The 27,965-nt window shown below is 37.1% G+C and overlaps 3 protein-coding genes across 5 annotated transcripts; 1 reads left to right on the plus strand and 2 right to left on the minus strand.

Annotated features, from left to right (window-relative positions):
• The first annotated feature begins 135 nt into the window (after positions 1-135).
• On the plus strand, positions 136-3,129 carry LOC126593692 (protein ECERIFERUM 26-like). The gene is made up of 2 exons (XM_050259799.1): positions 136-683; positions 2,082-3,129. Exons 1-2 carry the CDS (start codon positions 255-257, stop codon positions 3,021-3,023), a joined length of 1,371 nt encoding a protein of 456 aa, XP_050115756.1. The 5' UTR covers positions 136-254; the 3' UTR covers positions 3,024-3,129.
• Positions 3,130-3,279: 150 nt separating this feature from the next.
• On the minus strand, positions 3,280-26,449 carry LOC126593695 (perakine reductase-like). 3 transcript variants are annotated; one of them, XM_050259802.1, is made up of 8 exons: positions 26,283-26,449; positions 25,947-26,114; positions 25,623-25,838; positions 25,309-25,481; positions 25,109-25,205; positions 24,822-24,975; positions 24,563-24,655; positions 3,280-3,690 (listed from the first exon to the last, which is right to left on the minus strand). In XM_050259802.1, exons 1-8 carry the CDS (start codon positions 26,340-26,342, stop codon positions 3,599-3,601), a joined length of 1,053 nt encoding a protein of 350 aa, XP_050115759.1. In that variant the 5' UTR covers positions 26,343-26,449; the 3' UTR covers positions 3,280-3,598. The 3 variants fall into 3 exon arrangements, with proteins under 3 accessions (XP_050115759.1, XP_050115761.1, XP_050115760.1); XM_050259804.1 differs by lacking the exons at positions 24,563-24,655; positions 24,822-24,975; positions 25,109-25,205; ... (1 more) ...; positions 25,623-25,838; positions 25,947-26,114 and adding exons at positions 3,950-4,103; positions 4,238-4,334; positions 4,421-4,593; positions 4,736-4,939; positions 5,046-5,213 and having other exon boundaries at positions 3,280-3,783; positions 26,283-26,443; XM_050259803.1 differs by lacking the exons at positions 24,563-24,655; positions 24,822-24,975; positions 25,109-25,205; ... (2 more) ...; positions 25,947-26,114; positions 26,283-26,449 and adding exons at positions 3,950-4,103; positions 4,238-4,334; positions 4,421-4,593; ... (1 more) ...; positions 5,046-5,213; positions 5,373-5,536 and having other exon boundaries at positions 3,280-3,783.
• Positions 9,310-23,908, minus strand: LOC126593555 (uncharacterized). Its single transcript, XM_050259650.1, has 15 exons — positions 23,455-23,908; positions 22,234-22,401; positions 21,826-22,032; positions 21,536-21,708; positions 16,241-16,337; positions 15,985-16,138; positions 15,575-15,753; positions 15,453-15,533; positions 11,404-11,553; positions 11,045-11,236; positions 10,726-10,941; positions 10,411-10,583; positions 10,212-10,308; positions 9,925-10,078; positions 9,310-9,758 (listed from the first exon to the last, which is right to left on the minus strand). Exons 1-15 carry the CDS (start codon positions 23,512-23,514, stop codon positions 9,574-9,576), a joined length of 2,286 nt encoding a protein of 761 aa, XP_050115607.1. The 5' UTR covers positions 23,515-23,908; the 3' UTR covers positions 9,310-9,573.
• Positions 26,450-27,965: the final 1,516 nt, after the last annotated feature.

A 27,965-nucleotide genomic window follows, 5' to 3' on the forward strand; every position in this document is an offset into this window, starting at 1 on the left:
GTACCTTATCTTAAGAGGTATTGTTGTGGTGGGGGTGGTGAACATTTAAGAGGGAACCAAGTGTTGGTTGAGTTCATTATTGGTGGACGGTTGGCTCTTTTTAAGATAGGCAGGGAACTAAAGAACCGATATTACCACATACATAATATGCACTCGATACGTCGTATATATTGCTACAAAAACCCCCACAGAATCCACAGAAGATTAAAACTATTATCCTCTCTGTTTCTCTCTCTATATAGCTATCTTTGAAAATGCCAGCGGCTGATGGGAGGAGCAGGGTGGTGGTGCACTCAAAGCTGACGGTAGTGTCGAGCAGGCCGGTGGTGCCGGGGAAGACCCACACGTTCACGGCACTGGACCATGCAATGGGACTGCACAGCCTCCACGTTGTTTTCTACTACAAGGAGCAGCTGTTCGGGTCTATTGACTTGGACCCGCTCCGGGTCTCTCTCTCGGAGACCCTGTCTCTCTACCCTCAGGTTACGGGTCGGGTGGACAAGAACCCGGACGGGAATTGGGAGGTGAAGTGCAATGATGCGGGGGTTCGGGTCTTGATGGCCCGGGTGGGGACCACGCTTGATGAGTGGCTGAGATCTGGGGATAGGTCCGAGGAGAGGCTTTTGACGATGTGGGATGATATGCCTGATGATCACAGTACATGGTCGCCGTATAGGATCCAGGTGATTTATTTATTTTTTCCCAATATACTCATATACTTTTTTATATTAAAATTTTGATTTTAGGACTTTGATTACAAAATAAATACTTGAGCTACAAGTTTTTCAAAAAAAAAAAAAAAAACTTGAGCTACAAACTCTTACAAGATATTTGTGCAACAATTTTTTTTTTTTTGGTCAAACGATAGATTTATTATATTAAATGTTAGATTAGGAAACCGACAAGATTTGAACCCACATTATGGTTTAAAGGCAACACTCTTCTCTACCACTGTGGTAGAGGGCCATTTGCTTTGTTTTTTGTTTTGGATGAACTGTTTTTAGTGCACTTGAGTAGGTAACAGTAGAACATGAAACAAATTATTGTTATGTGACGTTTTAGTAGTATCATGTTTCATGGAGAAAATTTGTACATGACATGATCGAGACGAAATGGTGGCAATAAATCAATTTCAAATAAATCTGGTAGCTTCTTGTGGAGAAGTTGATTGATCGAAAAACCGAGACGAAGGAGTAGCTTCTTGTGTGGACGGCTAGGGAGGAGGTGAAGCATGTTAAGAATTTATATTATGTTGCGGTGAATGCAGAGGGGAGGCCCTAAACCCTATATTGATCTTCAAAAATGTTTTTTTTTTAATAATTAAAAATGGGGGCAAATTGGTCTTTAAGAAAATATTTTAAGGTGATGTCAGCCCCAAAAGGGGTTATGTGAAGGTAATTAAAACTTCAAGAGGTATTAATGTTATGTTTCAAATGTGAGGGGTTTTTGTGAAAACACGATAAACCTGAGGGGGTGTTAGTGTAATTAACTTGATCTCTAACCCTACTTAATAAAAACAACTTTGCACTAACTTTTGTATTTGGACATTCTCACTTTATCAAATATCCTAAAATTTGATAAAATAAGAAAATTTAAATACAAAAGTTAGTATAAAAATTGATAGCACCCTCCATAGGAGAAACTTTTTAATGTGACTGGTACACGGGATGGTACAATACGTGTCATTATACAAATGGTGAGATATATGTGCTAAAAAGTTAATAACTTGAAAAATAAAATTTCCCATCAATTTTATTAAAACACGTGATGTACCATTTGTATTTCTGTCACAATGAAAAATTTCTCCATAAACCCAACCTATGTTACCCAATTGAGTCCAACTTCAAAATAATGGCGCACCAACCAATTACATCGATCACAATTTACATCACAACACAACAACCATTTAAACAAAATTCAAAAATTTGAAAGCGGTGGATTGTCTGGTGATGATGACATTTCTCTTTAAGTCATCATTGCTTTTCGAGTCTAAATTTTTTTCTTTGTTTTTTTAGTATAAATATCGTTTTTACAAAAAAATGCAAACTACTAAAACACATGATTCTTGTTTGATTTTGCAGATAAATGAATTTGAAGGAGGAGGTGTAGCCATTGGACTAAGTTGCACTCACATGCATGCTGACCCAACTTGTGCCACCCTACTCATCAAGTCGTGGGCTGAGACTCACCGCCGAGAAGCGATTTCGCACCCGCTTCTCGTCGACGGGTCATCAGTCCTCGGGGGACGGCCCGTTGATCAGGTCATAAACAAAAAATCATCAGCTGCCTATTATGAAGCCAAGTTCGTGGCATCAAAGACTACTTCCTTGCCTGTGAGGAAAATGGGGACAGCCACTTTCAAGTTTTCCAATTCCACGATCAAGCAAGAACTAAACTCATGCCCTGGTGCCACTCCATTTGATCTGCTTGCTGCAATGTTTTGGACGCAAATTGCGCGCTTGAAGCCCTCGGAGAGCAAGATCAAACACTCCATCTCAGTTTGCATAGACTTTCGAAAGAAGAAGTCCTTCGGGTACTACGGCAATGCCATGCATTTTTCGTTGCTTTCAGTACTGGATGTGGAGGAATTGGAGCGCGAGGACGGGCTGGCACATGTCGTAAGGGTGGTGCACCGCCATGTATCGAGTCAGAAGGAGGAGGACTTTTGGTCCGGAATGGATTGGTTCGAAGCACAAAAGGGAGAGGGAGATAAGTTTGGGGAACCATTTAAGCTGTATGGCCCTGAGTTGACATGTGTTAGCATGGAGCACATGTTGGACGACTGTCAGCCATTGATGTATGGAGTTATGTTTGAGAAGGAGGAGAAACCAGTTCACGTGTCGTATCATGTGGGGAATATGGAAGGGGAAGGTTTGATCATGGTGATGCCAGCGCCAGAAGGCGGGCTTGCAAGGACGGTTATGGTGACATTGCCGGAGGGAGAGCTTGCCCAATTATGTGAGGCAGAAGCTATTTCGAGCCTTAACCCTACAATGCTACTAAGTGGGAGACAAACTATATAAAATTTTCTATAGCTTTGAAATACTTATTATAATTGTAAGACTTTATGACTTTAAGAATTGAAGATTTCTCAAATTTACAATAGTTGGTTAAGAGCATTCAGCTTTACATCCGTTGTCTCGAGTTCGACTCCCCTCCCCCAATATCGTTGTAACAAAAACAACCTACAACACTCTAACTAATGAGAGAGAGAAACTGTTAACTAACACAACTGCCAAACTATTAGGAGTTGAAAATCAGAGTACACATAACAAACAGTTTACAAAACTAGGAATATTATTGAAACGAATAACTACTACAAATTTGCTGAGACGGCTATATAACCCAAATAGACTACATTGTGACTCACTTGCTTATCATACTAAAGTACAAACTATATTTATAGAAAATAAAACTTAAGAAACTCTAACTTGGATGGGTTAAGCTCAAATCCGAAACTAATGAGAAAAACCCAAGTAATTAAATAAACATAAAAAGACTAATATTTTCCAACATCAGGCATATCATCAATCAGGCATATCATCAAAAGGCTGGCTCAAATTTATATCCTTCCTGATCTGCATGATGATTTATGCCTTTAATTCGGATTCCTTCGCGGAGTGTTGGCAAATTTCCATTGCACGGGCATTGCATGCTCGAAAGTTTTCTCACCGGCCACTTGGTCCAGAGGTACGGCATCGGAAATTTCTTTCAAGTCCTCTTCCTCGAGTTTCAGAGCCATAGCGCCAATGTTCGTGTCCAGGTTCTTAATTTTCGTCGTCCCTGTGGAATTTGAAGCAAATAAAGCATGAATGAACAGTGTAGCTCATGTTCATCAAATTTTAAAACATGACAAACTCATTGGCATCATGCAATTGCAAACAAGATCATGCAAATTTAGCGAAGATGATCATCTTAGAATGCAAATGAAATCAGTGAGTCGACTCACCGGGGATCGGAACAATGTCATTTCCTCTGTGGAGAACCCATGAGAGAGCTAGTTGAGCAGCACTGCATTCGTGTTTTTTAGCAAGGCTTTCGATTCGATGATATATCTGTTTATTTTTCTCCAAGTTCTCTCCTGTCAACCGAGGATGTGCATCCTACGCACCGAAAACAAATCAATTTCTTTCGTTAAGTTTAAAATTAGCTTAATTAGCTCTGTGTTTTGAAAAACCGAGTGAGCAGAGCAGAGCATAGAACAATGCGCATATGTAATGAAGAAATTAATATCCACCCCATGAGCTGTAGCATCCACTTTCTCCAAAACCGCTTTTCCGGCGAAAAAACCATGTCCAAGAGGACTATATGGAACGATTCCAATGCCACGCTCCCTGCATACGTATGAATGTGTTACAATTTGCCAACATTTGCACAAAACTTAAGCGTCCGTATCCGGATGGTAGGAGAGATCATATACCTGCAAAGTGGAACAATCTCTTCCTCGATATCACGAGTCCAAAGCGACCACTCCATTTGTATGGCTGTGATGGGATGAACTGCATGAGCCCTCCTAATCGTGTCCGGGCTCGCTTCTGATAATCCAATATATTTTATCTTTCCTTCTTCCACAAGTTTCTTCAGCTCCCCCATCTGAACTCCAAGAAAACAAGAAAATAAGTATCTAATTAATCAGATTTTAGTCTTCGGATTGCATATTTAGTGCAAATTTGGGCGGTTTTAGGACCAAGGAAGAGAAGAATGCAAGTAAACACGGATTACATAATTTACATACCGTGTCCTCGATAGGCACGGATTGATCCACCCGGTGTTGGTAGTAGAGATCAATGTAGTCGACACCAAGGCGCTTCAAGCTCGCCTCGCAGCACGACCTCACATACTCCGGATCGCCCCTTACTTCAATACGACCGTGTCCGATGCCTACAACACCGAATTTCGTGGCCAACTGAACTTTTTCTCTCGGCATTTCCTTCAAGGCCTAAAGATTCATACAATGTTCATCAGTGTTTGTTAAGCAATAGCGATAATCTGATTAGCGGAGTTCGCGTAATTAATTAGCTAACTTAATTGATCGATAATAATACCTCGCCAACAAGAATTTCATTGGAGTGATCAGTTCCATACATATCAGCTGTGTCAAAGAAGGTGATTCCTTTACTAAAGGCATGTTTTATTACTGAGATTCCTTCGTTTTCGGCATCCGGCGAGTTTATCCAGCTCAGTCCCATGCATCCAAACCCTAATTTTGACACCTGAAGATAGACCAAGGCGAATTAATTAATAATTTTCGGAAAAACGCTTAAACAGAATTTTTTACAAATATTCAAACAAAATTAGAATTTTTTTCACCGAAAAGACACGAAACGGACAATAGAAGGGTACTAATCCAAATCAGCATTGAAAAAAATTACCTCAAATCCTTGGGTTCCAAGTTTAACTCTTGGAATCTGTATTTCTTGCCCCTCTGCCATATTATTCCTCTTTTCCAATGATAGTTTCTTTTGATTGCTTCCACTATTAGAAGATGAATCCCAAATGTAAGTAGGATTGAGTGCCACACATCACTAGTATATTATATATAATATAAAAATATATATCTTTATATATTTACGTATCACTAAGTTTGTCAACATATATATCTTTATATATTTGTATGCTGACATCATTAGGTATGTCACTATGTAATGGGGGAGTATTTGGCACAGCGAATAAGTTTCTCTTTGTAACAAAAAAATCACGGGTTCAAAACATAGAAACAACATCTTTGTAAAATAAAGGCAATGTTTCATATCCTTGAACCCTTGTAAAACGGAAAATTGGTTATAAATTTATATACTAACACCACTAAGTATGTCACGTCACTATGTCATGGGAGAGTATTTTACGCAACAGAAAGATTGCTCCTTTGTGACCAAAAGATCACGGGTTCAAGTCGTGAAAACAGCTTATTTGTAAAGCAAATGTAAAACTGCGTATGATAAACGTTTCTTCCCCGACTCTAACAAAGCATAGAGTTTTATTAGCATGAGATCGCGCTTTTATGTATATATACTAATATATGCCTAGACACAAAGTGTGTGAAATTTTTTACTTTTGTTTTTAAAATTGAAGGAGAGGAAGAGAGTGAGAGAATGTGGGAGTTGGGAGATAGGGAGAGAGGTTTGTTTTTTATTTATTTTTTAATTAGAAATGATAAAATCGTTTGTATATGAGGTTTAAACAAAAAAAAATCAAAATGTTATTTTATAAATTTAAGCTACTATCCTTAATTTTTTTTATTGTAAAAGACAAAATATCTTTTACCCTTTTTAATTGATAAAGATAATTTCATTAATAAATAGTTTAATATATATTTATATATTTATATACTGACATCACTAAGTATGTCACATGCCACGTGGGAATATCTAGAGCAACTTTTGACTACCGGCATCCATATATTATGTTACTATCTTACCTCATTGACTACGTCATGTGCATCTATGTCTATTCTTTCTTCCATCATTGATCCAGTTTCTATACTACTCATGTTATTTAATTAATTTAGGTAGCGTTTAAAAAGGGGCGAGATGGAATTGGATGAAACGAAGATACCACCTCTCTCATATGGACACTGCTGTAACAGTATTTTACATAACAATGTGCTATGCACTGTCAGACGTTAATCTAAAAAGCAAAAATCAAAGTAAATAAGAGAAGCTCTAAGAATGCTATTTTTTTAAGTACCTACTGCATGCACTATGCCTAACACATATTCGAGTTTATATGGTCTTTAATCATTCAGCTTAAACCGTTAAATCAAATTCAACGATCAAATTTTGTTTGAAAAAAAAATTTCAACGATCAAATATTTGTTGTTATTGAATGCGTGTAGATGCTCAAGAAAAATCGAACGTTAATCTAAAAAACAAAAATCAAAGTAAATAAGAGAAGCTCTAATTATCTCAAAACGGAAAATGTTGTTGGTTCGGAGTAGCTTTTTTTTATATATATTTATATACTAACATCACTAATTATCTCACTAAGTCATGGGGGAATATTTGACACAACGAAAATGTTACTTCTTTGTAGCCAAAATGTTACGGGTTCGAGTCGTGTAAACAACTTATTTGTAAAGTAAGGATAACACTGCGTACGATAAACGTTCCTCCTCCGACTCTAGCAAAGCATAGAGCCTTGTTAGCATGAGATCGTTCTTATTTATAAACTGACATCACTAAGTATGTCACACGCCACGTGGGAATAACTAGGGCAACTTTTGACTACCAGCATCCATATATTATGTTACTATCTTACATCATTGACTATGTCATTGTGCAACTATGTTGCTATTCTTTCTACCATCATTGATCACGGTTCTATACTCATCATATTATTTTATTAATTTAGGTAGTGTTTGGTATAAAGACGGGACATAATGAAATAAAATGGGACGAGATGAATGGGATGAAGCGGAGATACCACCTCTCTCACCGAGACACTACTGTAACGGTATTTTACATAACAATGTGCTATGCAATATCAAACGTTAATCTAAAAAACAAAAGTCAAGCGTGTTGGGAAAAAATTTAGAGTACATAACTCTAACATAAGTGTTGGAGAGACAACATAAGTAAACAAATTACTTGTATTACACACACAAAATATTACAACACTCACAAGGACACAACTTTAAAAGCAATGACACTCACTCACCTTCTAGAGACAAACTCTAAATCACTCACACTCCTACAAAACTATTCTTGCTTCTCACTCTCACTTGGTTGGTTGGTTGGTTGCTTGCTTGGTTGGTTCTTGCTTAGCACCTCACCTATTTATAGGTGAGGTTTGCCGACATTGGACATTGCTAGATCATTCTAGCTACTAATAGCCATATAATATTACAACTTGCTAGAATTATCTAGCTTATTATGCATGCCCACCGACACACTCATGCTAGAAGATTCTAGCATATGCATGCTTTCTTTGTTTCTTTATCATGGGCCAGTCTTTATTATTTGGGCTGGTGTTGTACTTTTAACAAAGCGTAAATGAGAGAAGCTTTAGGAATGCTATTTTTCTTGAGTACGTACTACATGCACTATGCACGACACATATTCGAGTTTTCATTTTGATCCAAGAGTCTTTAATTACTTAGTTTAAACCATTAAATCAAATTCAACAATCAAATATTTTTTGTCATTGAACGCGTGCAGATGCTCAGGAAAAATCGCTAGAAGCCTAGCTAAATGGATTATACCGCATGGCCATAGTATTATTCCCTGCCCTTCAGCTTCAGCCATATTATTCTTCTTTAATTTTCTCCAAGTGATTTCTTTTGATTGCTTCCTGCAATTTAGATCAATCCCAAAACCAAAATAGGATTTGGTATATGTATTAAATCAGCCTATCAATTCTCAGCAGCTTCATTTTATTTAGCTGCAGCTGTTCTTTTATCTAGATTAATCATAAATAGGTTGAAGAAACTAAAAATAAAATAAAAACAATTAAAAGAATAGAAGAAAATGGGTATTAAAGCTTCATTTTAATCCTTGAAAAATATGACTTTTAAACTATAACTTTGTGTTAGATTAAAATTCAATTTTCGTCCCTGATTCATTTAATAACTTCATTTATTGATTATATTTTGATGTTTTATTTCTCTTTTTCTTCCTAATTTTATTGTAATAATTATATTTAAACCCAATGTTCATTTCATTTATCACAATATATGTTGTTATAGAAATTTAGGTTAAACTAATATATATATATATATATATATATATATTTTTTTTTTTTTTTAAGAAACGATATATTATTTAAACCCAATTTTCATTTCATGGAGCACATAATGAACTATTGTCAGTCGTTAATGGATGGAGTTATGTTTGAGAAGCAGAAGAAACTGGTTTACATGTCGTATCATGTGGGGAATGTGGAAGGGGAAGGTTTGATGATAAAGATGCCGGCGCCAGAAGGCGGGCTCGCAAGGACGTTTATGGTGACATTGCCGGAGGAGGAGCTTGCCCAATTATGCGAGGCAGAAGCTATTTCGAGCCTTAACCCTACAATGATACTAAGTGGGAAGACAAACTATATAAAATTTTCTATAGCTTTGAAATACATTATATTTGTAAGACTTTATAGACTTTAAGAATTGAAGATTTATCAATTTTACAATAGTTGGTTAAGAGCATTCCACCTTACATTTTTCTCGAGTTCGACTCCCCCTCCCCCAATATCGTCGTAACAAAAACACCTTACAACTCTCTAACTAATTAGAAAGAGAGACTGTTAACTAACACAAATGCCGGACTCTTAAAGAGTTGAAAATTAGAGCGCACATAACAAACTGATGAACAAATGGTCTACAAAACTAGGAATATTATTGAAAATGAAGAAATACTACAAATTTGTCGAGACGGCTACATAATCCAAACTGACTACATTGTGACTCACTCGTTTATCATACTAAAGTACAAACTATATTTATAGAGAACAAAATCTAAGAAACTTTAACTCTCCTAACAATGGATATTATCTACATGAACCCAAATAATTAAATAAACATAAAAGGACTAGTATTTTCCAACATTAGGCATATCATCAAAGGTCTGGCTCAAATTTAAATCCTTAATTCGGATTCCTTCGCGGAGTGTTGGCGAATTTCCATTGCAGGGGACTTGCATTTTCGAAAATTTTCTCGCCGGCTACTTCGTCGAGAGGCACAGCATCGGAAATTTCTTTCAGGTCCTCTTCTTTGAGTTTCAGCGCCATAGCGCCAATGTTCACATCCAGGTTCTTAATTTTCGTCGTCCCTGAGGAAATTCAAAGCAAATGAAGTACAAACGAACAATGTAACTCATCTTCATCAAATTTTAAGGCATGACAAACTCATTGGCATCATGCAATGCAAACAAGATCCTGCAAATTTAGCACATATGATCATCTTAGAATGCAAATGCAATCAGTTAGTTGACTCACCGGGGATCGGAACAACGTCATTTCCTCTGTGGAGAACCCATGAGAGGGCTAGTTGAGCAGCACAGCATTCGTGTTTTTTAGCAAGGTTTTCGATCCGATAATATATCTGTTTGTTTTTTTCCAAGTTCTCTCCTGTCAACCGAGGATGTGCAGCCTAAATTACACACCGAAAATAAATCAAATTTCTTTGTTAAGTTTAAGATTAGCTTAATTAGCTCTGTTTTTCAAAACTTAAGTCAGCAAAGCATAAAACAATGCGCATATGTAACGAAGAAATTAGTATCTACCGCATGAACTTTAGAATCCAATTTCTCCAAAACCGCTTTTCCGGCAAAAAAACCACGGCCAAGAGGACTATATGGAACGATTCCAATGCCACGTTCCCTGCATACGTATAAATGTGTTACAATTTACCAACATTTGCACAAAAACTTAAGCGTCCGTATGGCAACCATTTTCGTTTTCAGTTTTTGATAACATGATTACCTGCAAAGTGGAATAATCTCTTCCTCGATATCACGAGTCCAAAGTGACCACTCCATTTGTATGGCTGTGATGGGATGAACTGCATGAGCCCTCCTAATCGTGTCCGGGCTCGCTTCTGATAATCCGATATACTTTATCTTTCCTTCTTCCACAAGTTTCTTCAGCTCCCCCATCTGAACTCCAACAAAACAAGAAAAGCAGTATCTAATTAATCAGATTTTAGTCCGGACTGGCTTCGGATTGCGCATTTAGTGCAAATTTACGCGGTTTTAGGACTGAGGAAGAGAAGAATACAAGTGAACATGGAGTACACACCGTGTCCTCAATAGGTACGGATTGATCCACCCGGTGTTGGTAGTAGAGATCAATGTAGTCGACACCAAGGCGCTTCAAGCTCGCCTGGCAGCACGACCTAACATACTCCGGATCGCCCCTTACTTCCCAACGAGGCTGTCCGTGTCCGAAGCTTATACTTACAATACCGAATTTCGTGGCTAACTGAACTTTTTCTCTCGGCATTTCCTTCAACGCCTAAAGATTCATACAATGTTCATCAATATTTGTTTAACAATGGCGAGAGTCCAATTAGCGGAGTTCGTGTAATTAATTAACTTAAATCGATCGATAATAATACCTTGCCTACAAGAATTTCATTGGAATGATCAGGTAGAATTTCATTGTAATTCACAGTTCCATATATATCAGATGTGTCGAAGAAGGTGATTCCTTTGCTGAAGGCATGTTTTATTACTGAGATTCCTTCCTTTTCGGCATCTGGAGAGTTTATCCAGCTAAGTCCCATGCATCCAAGCCCTAATTTTGACACCTGAAGATGATCAAGGTGAAATAATTAATAATTTTTGGAGATACGCATCGATAGAATGTTTTACAAATATTCAATCAAAATTCAAAAGATTTATTCAAGAGGCTCTAAACCAACAATGAAAGGGTACTAAAACGCGATGAATCCAAATCAGCATTGAAAGAAATTACCTCAAATCCTTGGGTTCCAAGTTTAACTCTTGGAATCTGTATTTCTTGCCCCTCGGCCATATTATTCCTCTTTTCCAATGATAGTTTCTTTTGATTGCTTCCACTATTAGAAGATGAATCCCAAACGTAAGTAGGATTGAGTGCCACACATCACTAGTATATTATATGTAATATAAAATATATATCTTTATATATTTACGTATCACTAAGTTTGTCAACATATATATCTTTATATATTTGTATACTGACATCATTAAGTATGTCACTTTGTAATGGGGGAGTATTTGGCACAGCGAATAAGTTTCTCTTTGTGACAAAAAAATCACGGGTTCAAAACATAGAAACAACATCTTTGTAAAATAAAGGCAATGTTTCATATCCCTGAATACTTGTAAAACGGAAAACTTTGTTGGTTATAAATTTATATACTAACACCACTAAGTACGTCACGTCACTATGTCATGGGAGAGTATTTTACGCAACAAAAAGATTGCTCCTTTGTGACCAAAAGATCACGGGTTCAAGTTGTGAAAATAGTTTATTTGTAAAGCAAAGGTAAAACTGCATATGGTAAATGTTTCTTCCCCGACTCTAGCAAAGCATAGAGTTTTATTAGCATGAGATCGCGCTTTTATGTATATATACTAATATATGCCTAGCCACAAAGTGTGTGAAATTTTTTACTTTTGTATTTAAAATTTAAGGAGAGGAAGAGAGTGAGAGAATGTGGGAGTTGGGAGATAGGGAGAGAGGTTTGTTTTTTATTTATTTTTTAATTAGAAATGATAAAATTATTTGTAGATGAGGTTTAAACAAAAAAAATCAAAATGTTATTTTATAAAATTAAGTTACTATCCTTAATTTTTTTATTGTAAAAGACAAAATATCTTTTACCCTTTTTAATTGATAAAGATAATTTCATTAATAAATAGTTTAATATATATTTATATATTTATATACTGACATCACTAAGTAAGGGCCGGCCCAGGCCCAGTGCAAGCAGGGCAACCGTCCGGGGCCCAAAAATATTGGGGGCACCAAAATTATTAGGGTGGTATATTTATATATGTTTTCATAAGAGTATAAATTTATACAATTTGGTTCAATGACACAGAAATTTAAGTAGAAAAGGTGGTTTGGTCATTTGAAAATAATGAGAGGTCTTGAGTTCAAAACACCACATGTGCTTATTTACTTTATAATTTTTACAAATTTCTTTTCAGAAGAGTATAAATTTATAAAATTTGGTTAAAGGATCAAGAAGTTTAATTATAAGCAATGGTTTTTGTTGTTTAAAATTAGCAAGAGGTCCTAAGTTCGAAACGCTATGGGCATGTTTATTTTTTTCAATTTTAACAAATTCGAAACGCTATGGGCATGTTTATTTTTTTCAATTTTAACAAATTTTTGTTTGGTTGTTAATTTTTTTTAGTTACTAGCTAGTAGCTATGTAACTTGTTATTTTTAAATATTTGTTTCAATTCAAGTCTAATCTTCAACAATGAGTAATAAGTAGACCAAATTTGTAGCGCAAATTTGTAAATTATATGACGTGTTATCAAAATATTTAATTTAATGCTCATTCATTACTAATACATATCAATTAAAGACTCGAAAACATCATTATTTTTTTAGTCCCATATTGACAAGGTTAGTAAATAAGAAAAAACACCTCATGATTTATACAAAAACACTTTCAAAGTTCAAATGGAAAACAAAACTCATTATCTATCTACTTATAAGCCCAGAGTTGTTTGGTTTTCTTCTCTCAATACAAAATAAATTAGTTTTTTTGTGTTTCTAAATTATTGAGTTTGAAGTGCTTTTTTAAGTATAATTTTATCAATGTCTTACATGTGAAAATAAATAATTTTCTTATATGAAATTTGGGCACTTTTTTTGGCGTCTCCCCGGACCTCAAAAATCTCTGGACTGGCCCTGAGTATGTCACATGCCACGTGGGAATAACTAGAGCAACTTTTGACTACCGGCATCCATATATTATGTTACTATCTTACCTCATTGACTACGTCATGTGCATCTATGTCTATTCTTTCTTCCATCATTGATCTTGTTTCTATACTACTCATATTATTTCATTAATTTAGGTAGCGTTTAAAAAGGGACGAGATGGAATTGGATGAAATGAAGATACCACCTCTCTCATATGGACACTGCTGTAACGGTATTTTACATAACAATGTGCTATGCACTGTCAAACGTTAATCTAAAAAGCAAAAATCAAAGTAAATAAGAGAAGCTCTAAGAATGCTATTTTTTTTAGTACCTACTACATGCACTATGCCTAACACATATTCAAGTTTTTAGGGTCTTTAATCATTCAGCTTAAACCGTTAAATCAAATTCAACGATCAAATTTTGTTTTAAAAAAAAATTTGAACGATCAAATATTTGTTGTCATTGAATGCGTGTAGATGCTCAAGAAAAATCCAACGTTAATCTACAAAACAAAAATCAAAGTAAATAAGAGAAGCTCTAAGAATGCTACTTTTCTTGAGTACCTGCTAAATGCGCTTGACACATATTTGAGTTTTTAATTTAATTCAAGGATCTTTAATCACTTAGTTTAAACCAAATCAAATTCAACGATCAAATATTTTTGTCATTGAATACGTGTATATGCTCAAGAAAAATAGCTAGAAACGCAGCTAAATGGGTATACCGCAAGGCCACATTACTCCCTGCCCTTCAGCTTCAGCCATATTTATTCTTCTTTAATTTTCTCCAAACGATTTCTTTTTATTACTTCCTGCAATTTAGATCAATCCCAAAAACAAACTAGGATTTGGTATATGTATTAAATCAGTCTATCAATTCTCAACAACTTCATTTTATTTAGCTGCAGCTGTTCTTTTATCCAGATTAATTAATAAATAGGTTGAAGAAACTAAAAATAAAGTAAAAGGAATTAAAAGAATTAGAAGAAATTGGTGTTAAAACTTCATTTTAATTCTTCAAAAAGATGATTTTTAGACTATAACCTTGTGTGAGATTAAAATCTAATTATCGTCCCTGATTCATTTAATAACCTCATTTAGTGATTATATTTTGATATTTTATTTCTCTTGTTCTTCCTTATTTTTATTGTATTAATTACATTTGAATCCAATTTTCATTTCATTTATCATAATATATGTTGTTATAGACATGCAGGTTAAACTAATATTTTATCCAATATATTTCAATAAAATTTGTGTGCTCTTCATTTAGGTAAATTAATTTATTTAATATATTCTGCTATATCCATCGGCATAGACATTTATGCACATTAATTCTTTATAAGACATTTCGGTATTGACATTTAGGTACATACTACATTAGTTCAATATAATACATTTTAGTACATACATTTCGGTACAAATATTTAGGAACAGATGTCACATCCCGACCCGGGCTCCACCACATCCGGGGCTTGACTCTACAGTAGCATGATATTGTCCGCTTTGGGCCCTGACCACACCCTCACGGTTTTGTTTTTGGAAACTCACATGGGAACTTCCCAGTGAGTCACCTATCATGGGATTGCTCTCGCTTAACTTTGGAGTTCCGATGGAACCCGAAGCCAATGAGCTCCCAAAAGGCCTCGTGCTAGGTATAGATGTGAATATATATATAAGGCTTACAAGATCCTCACCCTTGGACAATGTGAGATGTTACAATAGACATATCGGTACAAAGAAGTCAACTTGATGTTTTTCGGTATAGTGATTTATGTACACTAGTGTAATTACATATTTACGTGTCAATATATATATTTTTAATGTTTTCTCATTTAGGTTTGTTTAGAATTGGAAGAACTAAATTGTGCATATTAATAAAACCAAAATTTTAATGTGAAAACATGAAATAAAAATACACATTAAATAACAAAATAGAATATAAATTTTAATAAAGGTACATTTCAAAAGATTAAAATGAATACGTAATCTAACACCAGTTTTCTTTTTTTTTTCTTTCTTTTTTTTAATATCAATTTTTTTCAATGACTAATGTTCAAAAACCCCTTTATTAATAGAATTAATTAGTACCAGTAACCGTCCCATAAGAGCACAAGAAACAAGTTTCATTTGCCTAAACTTCACAAGATACAATATCATTAAAATCCAACACTGAGATGGAATAATGTTCATGTCTTAACAGCTCAGATCTTGGAATCTTTCGGAGGAGTGTTGGCGAACTTCCACTGCAACGCCATGAGGAGCACGAAAGCTCTCTCGCCAGCTACTTGGTCGATTGGTACAGCATCAGAAACTTCTTTCGCGTCTTCTTCCGTCAGCTTCACCCCCAAGGACCCAATGTTTGCATCCAGGTTCTTGATCTTTGTTGTCCCTGCAGCGGAAATTGAAAAACAAATGAACAATGTGTCGATCGTTGTGTGTTATTTTCTTCGCCTAATTCCATGGTGTGTGGAATCTCCTCAGGAAGATTAGTAACCGCAAACTATTTGAACAAACTTGGAGCTAACACCTTTTTAAGTTACTTGAGTTCTAAATCACATTGTCGTGTGCTTGGAACAAAATATTTGAAGTTGAAGAGAATAAAAAAGTTGCAAGGACTCACCCGGGATAGGTACGACATCAAGTCCTTGGTGGAGAACCCATGCTAGTGCTATCTGAGCAGTAGAGCACTGGTGCTTCTTAGCAATGCTTTCTATTCGATAGTAAATGCTCTTGTTCTTGTCTAAGTTCTCTCCTATGAACCGGGGCTGTGAGGCCTTCAAAACGGAGGAAAACAAGGTTTCAATAGTCACACATTTAAGAACAACATGATTAGAATCAACATTTACTTCTACAATAGATGGAGCAGAAGAAATTACAGCAAAACTATTTGCAGGCAAACTTTCAACAACTGCTTTGCCACCGAAAAAACCACGACCAAGTGGACTATATGGAACTATTCCGATGCCAAGCTCCCTGTATGCGATAATTTCAACAAAATAATTCACACAAACAAGAGTTATTATCGTAACCCCAATCAACTTTCACAACTACAATGGATTTATACGAACGAGACCATCTTCAAAAGCACTCCCTCTTTTCCCCTTACAGAAACGGAATTATGGAAGCAATTCATGGTAACACTTGTGCATAGCTCAGATTGGAGCATACTTGCAAAGTTGTAGAATTTCTGGTTTAAAGTTTTCATATGTATTTCATGTGTATTGGTACAAGAGGGAGTCCGGATATATATGAGAAGAGGGAGGGAAAGCTGCTATATGCAGCCGACAAGAAATCAGGAAATGGGGAGAAAGTAGTAGGAAGAAAGTGGAAAATAAAGCTGCTGCAAGCAGCCAACAAGCAAATAAAAAAATAAGGAATAAAGCTGCCAACCTATCTGCCAACCTATCTAAACTTAACTTATGCAAGTCTACTCCCTTAAATCAAGGGAAAGGTATTACAATGACACTCAACAACACTCCCCCTCAAGCTAGATCGAGTAGATTAATCGAGCCAAGCTTGCCCAAAAAACGATGAAATGGAGTAGATGTCAGAGCCTTGGTAAAGAGATCTGCCAGTTGATCATGGCTTCAAGTGAAGATGGTCTGAATGACTTGAGTTTGCACTTGAGCTCTAACAAAATGACAGTCCACTTCAATGTGTTTCGTTCTTTCATGGAACACAGGGTTAGCAGCGATGTGCATGGCTGCTTGATTATCGCACATAAGAGACATAGGAGTAGTGCTAGTAAACCCTAAGTCTGAAAGAAGCCCTTTAAGCCATATAAGTTCACATGCAGTGGCTGCCATGGCTCGATATTCAGCCTCTGCACTAGAGCGAGCAATGACATGTTGTTTCTTGCTCTTCCAAGTGACAAGATTTCCACCAACAAACGTGCAATAACCCGTGGTAGATTTCCTATCAAGAGCATTCCCTGCCCAATCTGCATCAGTGTAGCCACTGATGGCAGTGGAATTGTTGTTACGCATGATGATTCCCTGCCCTATCGAACCCTTGAGATAACGCAGAACTCTCTTAACCATGTTAAGATGATCAACTGTAGGAGAATGCATAAATTGGCTTACTAGGCTCACTGCATATGTGATATCCGGACGTGTGATGGTGAGATATATAAGTTTGCCCACCAATCGTTGATAGTAACTCACATTATGCATGGCTTCTCCATCTGTGTTGAGCCTTAGTTTAGAATCCACGGGAGTGATGGCAGGTTTGCAATCAAGCATTTTTGCTTCCTGAAGAAGATCCAATACATATTTCCGTTGATGTAGAAATAGCCCCTTTGAAGAGGTTGCCATTTCTATGCCCAAAAAATACTTTAGTTTCCCCAGATCTTTGATAGCAAATGTTTGGCATAGCGAGACTTTTAGTGCCTCAATTTCAGCAACACTATCTCCTGTGATGATGAGATCGTCTACATAGATGAGCACCACCAATTTCCCACTGGTGCCAGTTCTTACAAACAATGAGGAATCAGCATTACTTCGTAGGAATCCAGCCTTCTCTAGAACTGAACTGAGCTTGGCATACCAAGCTCTTGGGGATTGTTTCAATCCATAGATTGCCTTGTGTAGCTTACAAACCATGTTGCCTTTAATACCATCAAAACCTGGAGGAGGCTGCATATAAACTTCTTCTTGTAACTCTCCTTGAAGGAAAGCATTCTTCACATCCATTTGATAAAGAGTCTACCCACAATTGATTGCAACTGAGAGTAGAACCCTCACTGAATTCATCTTGGCCACAGTAGCAAATGTTTCCTTGTAATTTACCCCAAAGGTTTGGGTGAAACCTCGAGCAACAAGCCTAGCCTTGTGTCTCTCGATAGAACCATCAGCCTTGAATTTAATCTTGTAAATCCAACGACTTCCAACAACTTTTTTTCCTGGTGGTAGTTGAACCAAGCTCCAAGTTTTATTTTCTTCTAGAGCACTAAGCTTATCTGCCATGGCTTGTTTCCATTGTGGGAGGAGAAAAGCCTCTTGAAAGCTTCTAGGTTCATTGTGTTTATCAATTTCACAGAGAAATGTAGCATGAGATGTTGAGAACTTACCAAGACTGATGTTTTCACTGATAGGATACCGTGAGGCATAAGTAACATAGTCCTGCAGCCTAGTTGGAGGTTTTCTGGTTCGAGGAGGATTTCTTCTAAGCCCTTGAGGCTCTGTAGGAGATTGTGAATTATCAGAATGAGACTCCTCGTCTCTCTCATTGGCCGGGATACTGCTATCAGTGATTGAGTCAGTTTGTATTTCTTCAATATCTGGTATCACAGTAACTGAACTTTCTTCCAATACTGGATTATTAATGTTCTGAGGAAGTGGAAAGATTTCAAACAGTTCATCCCCCTGACTTGCAATATTTCCCTTGTGAGTAAAATAAGGACAATATTCTTCAAACTTCACATCCCTTGACACAACACATTTCTTAGTGGTTGGATTGTATCACTTGTATCCCTTTTGGGTGGAAGAATACCCCACAAACACACACTTGGTTGCCCTGGCATCTAATTTGTCACGGTTCAAGGCTTGAATGTGAACAAAGCAAACACATCCAAATACCTTGAGGTGTGTCAAATTAATTTTCCTACCCTTGAGTACTTCATAGGGAGATTTAAACCCTAACACACGACTTGGGAGTCGGTTGATGAGGTAGGTGGCAGTGAGGATAGCAAATGACCAAAATTTCTTTGGAACATACATATGAAGCATGAGGGCACGAGTCTTCTCCAAGATATCTCTATTTTTTCTCTCGGCTACTCCATTTTGTTGGGGAGTCCCTACACAGCTGGTTTGATGTATTATGCCCTGAGAACTTATGTATTGAAGCATGTTGTTGGATAGAAATTCAGTGCCATTATCAGATCTTAACACCTTAATGTCTGATTGAAATTGTGTCTTAACATGCATATGAAAATCTTTGAAAATAGTTTGAACTTCACTCTTTGATTTCATAAGGTACACAAAACTCATTCGAGAGAAGTCATCGATAAATAGAACAAAGTACTTGAACCCTTCTATTGATTCAGTTGTTGGTCCCCATACATCGGTGTGCACCATTTCAAAGAGTTTACTTGTCCTAGACATTGAATTACCAAAAGGTAGTCTAGTAAACTTAGAAAGTTGACAAGTATCACAAGTAACATGATTTTTACAAAAATTTGGAAATAATTTAGACAAGATAACTTCAGAGGGATGAGCTAATCTCTTATGCCAAAGTTGGTTTTCATCTACGGACTTTGATTGAGCTTGAAGGGCCTGAGTAAAACATGTATTCTTGCACAGGTAGTAAAGTCCATTTATAAAGACCCCTCCACCAATCATCTTCATGGTGAGAACATCCTGAAACATCACATTATCTGGTAAGAAAATGGCACGGCAATTTAGGGTGTTTGTGATCTTTCCAATTGACAGAAGTTGGAAAGGAAAGGTTGGTACATATAAGGCAGTGGAAGGTGTTTTGTGTGAGAGTAAGTTTATTTCTCCTTTTCCCAAAACTAAGACATTTTTTCCATTTGCAATAGACACATGTGAGGGACTTAAAAAACGTTTAAAATGATTCAAATTTGTGACTTTGTTTGTCATATGATCTGTGGCTCCTGAATCAATTACCCAACAATCATTTTCAGTACTAGTTAATAGGGCAATAGTGAAAGCTTTGAGTATACCTGGTGCTTCATCCTTTGGGACTTTCTCATTTCCAGCAAGAAAGCCAGCAAACTGTCCCAACATGGCTGTATGACTGCTCTTTTCGTTGCCTCGAGCTTGTGAACCTCCTTCGTGTTCCTTTCTTTGAAGGTAAGCTGCAAACTCATTGATAAGTGATAATGGGTTGGTAGTGAACTCCATGGATCCTTGTGAGATAGTAGAGGGATGAGCATTGGCAAGTTGAGCCTTGTAGTAAGGTTGAAATTGCTGTGAGGACCTTGGTATCATTTTTCCATCTTTGCTGAACTTAGGCTTGAGTTCAGGATGAAGTTCCCAACACTTGTCTTCCACATGACCAACGCCATTGCAATATTTGCATTTCAGGTGTGTATTTTTACCCTTGTACACTTTTGCCTCTGAGGTCTTGTAGTTTGAGGCATATGCACGAGTCTTAGTCAATCTCGAGTTGTGCTCAGCATTCATCACTTTCTTTCTTGCTTCTTCTCGTTGGATAGTTGCACAGACATTGTTGAACGTGGGAAGCTCCTGACTCATCAAGATGTGACTCCTTAGATCCTCGTACTCGGAGTTCAAACTCCCCAACAGTTGGTAGATTTTGTCTTCCTCGGCTCGTTTAAGGAGAATGATAGGATCTGTGGTATGTGGAAGGTATACATCCAACTCATTCCACATGGCTTTGAGGCTTCCAAGATGTTGAACAAATGCTTTCCCTTCTTGTTGGGCACTGGCTATGTCCTTCTTAAGTTGAAAGACACGTGCATAGTTGTTTTGATTTCCATACATATCTTGCAATGCTTTCCAAAGCTCACATGAAGAATTGTAGTAGCTAAAAATCTCAGCAACATGTTTCTCCATGGTGTTGAGCAGCAAAGACATGACAAGTTGATCCTTGCAAAGCCATGCACCGTATGAAGGGGAGGAGATGTCTGGAGCTTCCACACTTCCATTTACAAATCCTAATTTCCCTTTGCCTCCGAGAGCTAGTGACACAGCTCGAGACCAAGGGAGATAATTAAACTCATTCAAGAGAACTGAACACAAACGTTGATTAGTGTTAACCTCGACGTCTGAGAAATTTGAAGGAGAGGCATGCGAGATGTCACCCTCAATGTTTATTGAATCTTCTTCAGCCATGGCTTACGATTGAAAGAAAGATGCAGCGGGAAGAATGGCCAGAGACAGGTTACAAAACCTGCTCTGATACCATGTAGAATTTCTGGTTTAAAGTTTTCATATGTATTTCATGTGTATTGGTACAAGAGGGAGTCCGGATATATATGAGAAGAGGGAGGGAAAGCTGCTATATGCAGCCGACAAGAAATCAGGAAATGGGGAGAAAGTAGTAGGAAGAAAGTGGAAAATAAAGCTGCTGCAAGCAGCCAACAAGAAAATAAAAAAATAAGGAATAAAGCTGCCAACCTATCTAAACTTAACTTATGCAAGTCTACTCCCTTAAATCAAGGGAAAGGTATTACAATGACACTCAACAACAAAAGTGGAACAATCTCTTCCTCAATATCACGAGTCCAGAGGGACCACTCCATTTGCAGAGCCGTGATCGGATGAACTGCATGCGCTCTCCTTATTGTGTCAGGGCTGGCTTCAGATAACCCAATGTACTTTATTTTTCCTTCTTCCACCAGTTTCTTCAGCTCATCCATCTAAACTCCACGAAAAACAAACGTAGCCAATAAATTTTCCAGCCAGGTACCCACTAATTTCTACATGGGGATGTCTAATATTATACATTGTGGTTCTAAAGGAACAGAACAGCATACAGTTTCCTCTATAGGCACCGAAGTGTCCACCCGGTGGTAATAATACAGATCAATGTAGTCCACGTCAAGACGTTTCAAGCTAGCCTCACAGCATGAGCGGACATACTCAGGAGTTCCCTTCACTACCACACCAGCAGGCGGCACTACTCCAACAATACCAAACTTTGTGGCCAGTTGAACTTTTTCCCTTGGCAGCTGCTTCAAGGCCTAAATGGCAGAAAATTTTCGATTAGAATTACAGAATATAACAATCAAAACACAAATATATAAAAGGCAATGACATATACATGCTGCTAATCGTCTACTACTTCACAAATTATGTCTATCCTGCATCAAGCAATGCAGATACTTTGATTCTGAGTTAATCTAAAGAAGTAGCTCCATAAATTCACAACCGGAAATACATACCTTTCCAACAAGAACTTCATTTGTATGAGGTCCATACGCATCAGCTGTGTCAAAGAAAGTGATTGCTTTGTTGAAGGCATGTTTTATTATAGCGATACCATCCTCATCAGCGACAGGAGAGTTGTAAGTCCCGGTAAGGCCCATGCATCCGAACCCCAACTTTGAGACCTGCAAAATTTGAAAAATGAGGAAAATTTGGCCGAAATGTATCTAAACAATTGAGTATATTTACAACCACAGAAAGAAGGCATCTAAATCAACTTCTGGAAAAAAGTTTAACCTCAAAACCAAAAGAATTGGTTAATGTTCTTTTAATCTGTCCTAAGAAAAAGTGAGCCTCAAAAGCCTTGAAGAATAATATGGATTACTAAGTTGAGCAAATCTGATCAATTCCATTGCAGAATCAAGCATATGCACTGAACAAAATTCTATCTGAAGAGAGAGACAGAATGTGACGGGAACTCTGGCCTCGTTTGGTGACTAGAATTGGATTTGATTTGATTGGATTACTCATAAAATTCAAGGTAAGTAGAAGGTGGAGGTGAATGATATTTATTCTGAGAGGACTAGAAGGGATTAGACACAAAGGAATCTTCTCCCTTCTAATCCGACCATTTTGTAGGAATTGGAAGGGAAAATTTTCTTTAACGACTAATCCATCTTCTACCTTTAAAGTTCGAAAAAACTCTTCATTCCTTCCTTCAACCTACCTCGAATACAACGAGTTATTTAATCCAATCCAATCCAAGGCATAGAACGAGCACGTTTAGGAAACTAAAAATGGAATCACTATACCTTCAAATCCCCAGTATCCAAGTTTAACTCTTGGATTCTCTATTCCCATCCCCTCCTCAGCCATAATATCCTCTTCTTCTCTAAAATTAATTTCTTTTCATAACTTTTTTCATATTAATCCCAAATGTAAACAGGATTTGACCCAACACCAACAGGGTCATCAACTTTACTAAATTTTGCATTTTTACCACATAATTTGGTTTGTTGGCAGCAAAAAAGTTTGACTTTTCTGGATTTATCCAAGTGGGATAATCAGGAAATCTGATATGAACACAAAGCAAGCTAAAAAGTTGACTTTTCTGGATTGATTTATGCAAGTGGGGTTATCAGGAAATCTGATATGAACACAAACAAAAATCTGCATTTCTTCAAAGAAAGAAGAAAGATTGAAATTTGGGTATTGAAAGCATGAATGTGAGACTTTACCTCAAGTCCTTGGCTGCCGAGTTTAACTCTTTGAACTTGGACTTGGTTCTCTTCTGCCATGCTTCCAAAATTTTGGCCTCTCTCGCTAACTCTCTCTCCCTCGATTTTAAAAGTCCTCCCACTCTCAGTGTTGTTGGATCAGCTGGAGCCTGAAGGTTAGGTGTTCTGTCTCTATTCGATTAATATTTTAAAGGGTTTCAATAAGGAATCTATGGAGTAGAACTTTTGGTCCCCCATGTTTCGAGTCAGAAGGAGGAGGACTTGAATTGACAAGTGTTAGCACGGAGCACGTAATGAACGACTGTCAGCCATTAATGGATGGAGTTATGTTTGAGAAGCAGAAGAAACTGGTTTACATGTCGAATCATGTGGGAAATATGGAAGGGGAAGGTTTGATGATGGTGATGGGGGCGCCAGAAGGCGGGCTCGCAAGGACGGTTATGGTATTGAAAGCATGATTGAACAGTTATGTCCTCTTGGGCTCGGATGGACGAAAACACAAGATACGTTTTTTATTTTTTGGATTCAGTTTTTTCTAAAAGGATAAAACTGATTGAACAGTTATGTCCTCTTGAGCTCGGATGGACGAAAACACAAGTTACGTTTTTTATTTTTGGATTCAGTTTTTTCTGAAAGGATAAAACTGATTGCCGGTTATGGTGACATTGTCGGAGAAGGAGCTTGCCCAACTTTGTGAGGCAGAAGCTATTTCGAGCCTTAACCCTACAATGCTGCTAAGTGGGAGACAAACTATATAAAATTTTCCATAGCTTCGAAATATTTATTATAATTTTAAGACTTTATAGACTAAGAATTGAGGATTGCTCAATTTTACAATAGTCGTTTAAGAGCATTCAGCCTTACATTCGTTGTCTCGAGTTCGACTCTCCCTCCCAAATATCGTAGTAACAAAAACAACCTACAACTCTACTAACACAACTGCCGCACTCTTAGGCATCATCCAATGGCTTGGCTTAAATTTGTATCCTTCCTGATCTGTATGATGATTTATGCCTTTAATTCAGATTCCTTCGGGGGGTGTTGGCGAATTTCCATTGAAAGGGACTTACATTTTCGTAAGTTTTCTCGCCGGCTACTTCGTCGAGAGGCACGGCATCGGAAATTTCTTTCAGGTCCTCTTCTTTGAGTTTCAGCGCCAGAGCGCCAATGTTCGCATCCAGGTTCTTAATTTTCGTCGTCCCTGAGGAAATTCAAAGCAAATAAAGTATAAACGAACAATGTAACTCATGTTCATCAAATTTTAAGGCATGACAAACTCATTGGCATCATGCAATGCAAACAAGATCATGCAAATTTAGCACAGATGATCATCCTGGAATGCAAATGCAATCAGTGAGTTGACTCACCGGGGATCGGAACAACGTCATTTCCCCTGTGGAAAACCCATGAGAGGGCTAGTTGAACAGCACTGCATTCGTGTTTTCTAGCAAGGGTTTCGATCCGATAATATATCTGTTTGTTTTTCTCCAAGTTCTCTCCTGTCAACCGAGGATGTGCAGCCTAAATTACACACCGAAAACAAATCAAATTTATTTGTTAAGTTTAAGATTAGCTTAATTAGCTCTGTTTTTCATAACTTAAGTGAGCAGAGCATAAAACAATGCGCATTTGTAATGAAGAAATTAGTATCTACCGCATGAACATTAGAATCCAATTTCTCCAAGACCGCTTTTCCGGCGAAAAAACCACGGCCAAGAGGACTATACGGAACGATTCCAATGCCACGTTCCCTGCATACGTATAAATGTGTTACAATTTGCCAACATTTGCACGAAAACTTAAGCGTCCGTATGGCAACCATTTTCGTTGTCAGTTTTTTGATAACATGATTACCTGCAAAGCGGAACAATCTCTTCCTCGATATCACGAGTCCAAAGTGACCACTCCATTTGTATGGCTGTGATGGGATGAACCGCATGAGCCCTCCTAATCGTGTCCGGGCTCGCTTCTGATAGTCCGATATACTTTATCTTTCCTTCTTCCACAAGTTTCTTCAGCTCCCCCATCTGAACTCCAACAAAACAAGAAAAGCAGAATCTAATTAATCAGATTTTAGTCCGGACTGGCTTCGGATTGCGCATTTAGTGCAAATTTACGCGGTTTTAGGACCGAGGAAGAGAAGAATGCAAGTAACCAGGATTCCATACCGTGTCCTCAATAGGCACAGATTGATCCACCCGGTGTTGATAGTAGAGATCAATGTAGTCGACACCAAGGCGCTTCAAGCTCGCCTCGCAGCACGACCTCACATACTCCGGATCGCCCCTTACTTCCATACGAGGCTGTCGGTGTCCGACGCTTACACTTACAACACCGAATTTCGTGGCTAACTGAACTGTCTCTCTCGGCATTTCCTTCAAGGCCTAAAGATTCATACAATGTTACGTTCATCAATATTTGTTTAGCAATAGCGAGAGTCCAATTAGCGGAGTTCGTGTAATTAATTAACTTAAATCGATCGATAAGAATACCTTGCCTACAAGAATTTCATTGGAATGATCAGTTCCATATACATCAGATGTGTCGAAGAAGGTGATTCCTCTGCTGAAGGCATGTTTTATTACTGAGATTCCTTCCTTTTCGGCATCCGGAGAGTTTATCCAGCTAAGTCCCATGCATCCAAACCCTAATTTTGACACCTGAAGATGATCAAGGTGAGTTAATTAATAATTTTTGGAGATAACGCATCAATGGAATGTTTTACAAATATTCAATCAAAATTCAAAAGATTTATTGAAGAGGCTCTAATCCAACAATAAAAGGGTACTAAAACGCGATGAATCCAAATCAGCATTGAAAGAAATTACCTCAAGTCCTTGGGTTCCAAGTTTAACTCTTGGAATCTGTATTTCTTGCCCCTCTGCCATATTATTCCTCTTTTCCTCTGAATTATAGTTTCTTTTGATTGCTTCCTCTCTTAGAAGATAAATCTCAAATGTAAGAAGGATTGAGTGCCACACATCACTAGTATATTATATATATATATAAACATATATATCTTTGTATATTTATTTACTGACATCACTAAGTATGTCATTGTGTCATGGGGACCATTTAGCGCGATAGAAACATCGCGATAGAAACATTGTTCATTTATGATCATTGTTCTAAAAATCTCTGCCGTCTAGGCGTTAGGTAGTTGATCACCGTCTTGATTAATGCCTAAGCGTTTGAAAATTAAGAAATGACGTCTAGATCGCCTAGGCACCCCGCCAAGACCCTCCAAGACCCTCCAAGGTTGCGACTCATTTAGACAAAAAATAAATAACTTTCATTTTGCATTTTTTTAATAAATTGTAAGAGCCTTTTTGAATACTGAAATGAACACACATTATATGTTTGTTTCTCATGTTTTCATTATGTTCCAATAGCTCATAATATTATGTCATTCTATTTTGTAGTTTACGATGAAATTATATATATATATATATATATATTAAGTATAAATAGACACTTATTTAAACAAAATATAATAAATGTAATTAAATCCATCTAGGTGCCTGCCTAGACCCTGCATAGCCGTCTAGACACTAGGCTCCAACCAACCACCCGATTAGTGCCTAGCATCTTTTAGAACTTTGTTTAAGACAAAAAAATCACTGGTTTCAGTAGTAGAAACAATCTCTTTACAGGTAAAGATAAAGTTTCGTACAACACACGTTTATTTTCTCTTTATGCATGTGTGTGTATGTATAGTGACATCACTAAGTATGTCAGTAGTCATCGGGAATATCTAGTGCACATTTGACAACCAGCATCCATATATTATGTCACTATCTATACTACTTGACATCATTGACTATGTCATACTGCAACTCTCTTGTCTATTATTTCCTCCATCATTGATTACGTTTCTATCCTTATCATGTTATCTTCTTCATTTAGGACATCTACAACTGAAAAAGGATCAATGGCCATTTTTAATTTCCTGCAAAAAAATATTTTTTAATGAATAATGTCAGACTATAGTTTATATCATCTCCAATTAAAGGGGATTATTTTTTAGCCATCTCAATAATTTATTATTTTAATTGAATTAATATGGTTAATTGAATTAAATTACCATATTAAAATAAAGTTTTTAGACATCTTTTGAGTGCCACTTGTCGTTAAATGAATAAACCTCTGAATTTTTTATCTTTATATAATGAGAATGATGTGAAAAATTGAAATAAAATGAGGTAATATAGTATATAACGGAGAAAATGATGTGAGAAATAGTGTAGAAATAACTTAGGGCACACAAGCCATTTGGCCTAACCCTTGGTTAGAGATGGTTTTCATGTCAAAATAGGCTATATTTTGGCCTATGACTATTTGACCGGGTGGGTTGAAAATGGCCTTAGAGAATATAAATCCTCCCTCCTTCGCCCGGAACTACTGTAACAGTATTTTGTATAACAATGTGCTATGCAATAACAGAAGTTTTGTTAACTACATTGTAGTGTTTGGGAATTGAAGAGAGAATCAAGAAGAAAGATGAAGAGAAA

Source organism: Malus sylvestris, chromosome 12 (assembly GCF_916048215.2).
Source record: "Malus sylvestris chromosome 12, drMalSylv7.2, whole genome shotgun sequence".
NCBI lineage: Eukaryota > Viridiplantae > Streptophyta > Magnoliopsida > Rosales > Rosaceae > Malus > Malus sylvestris.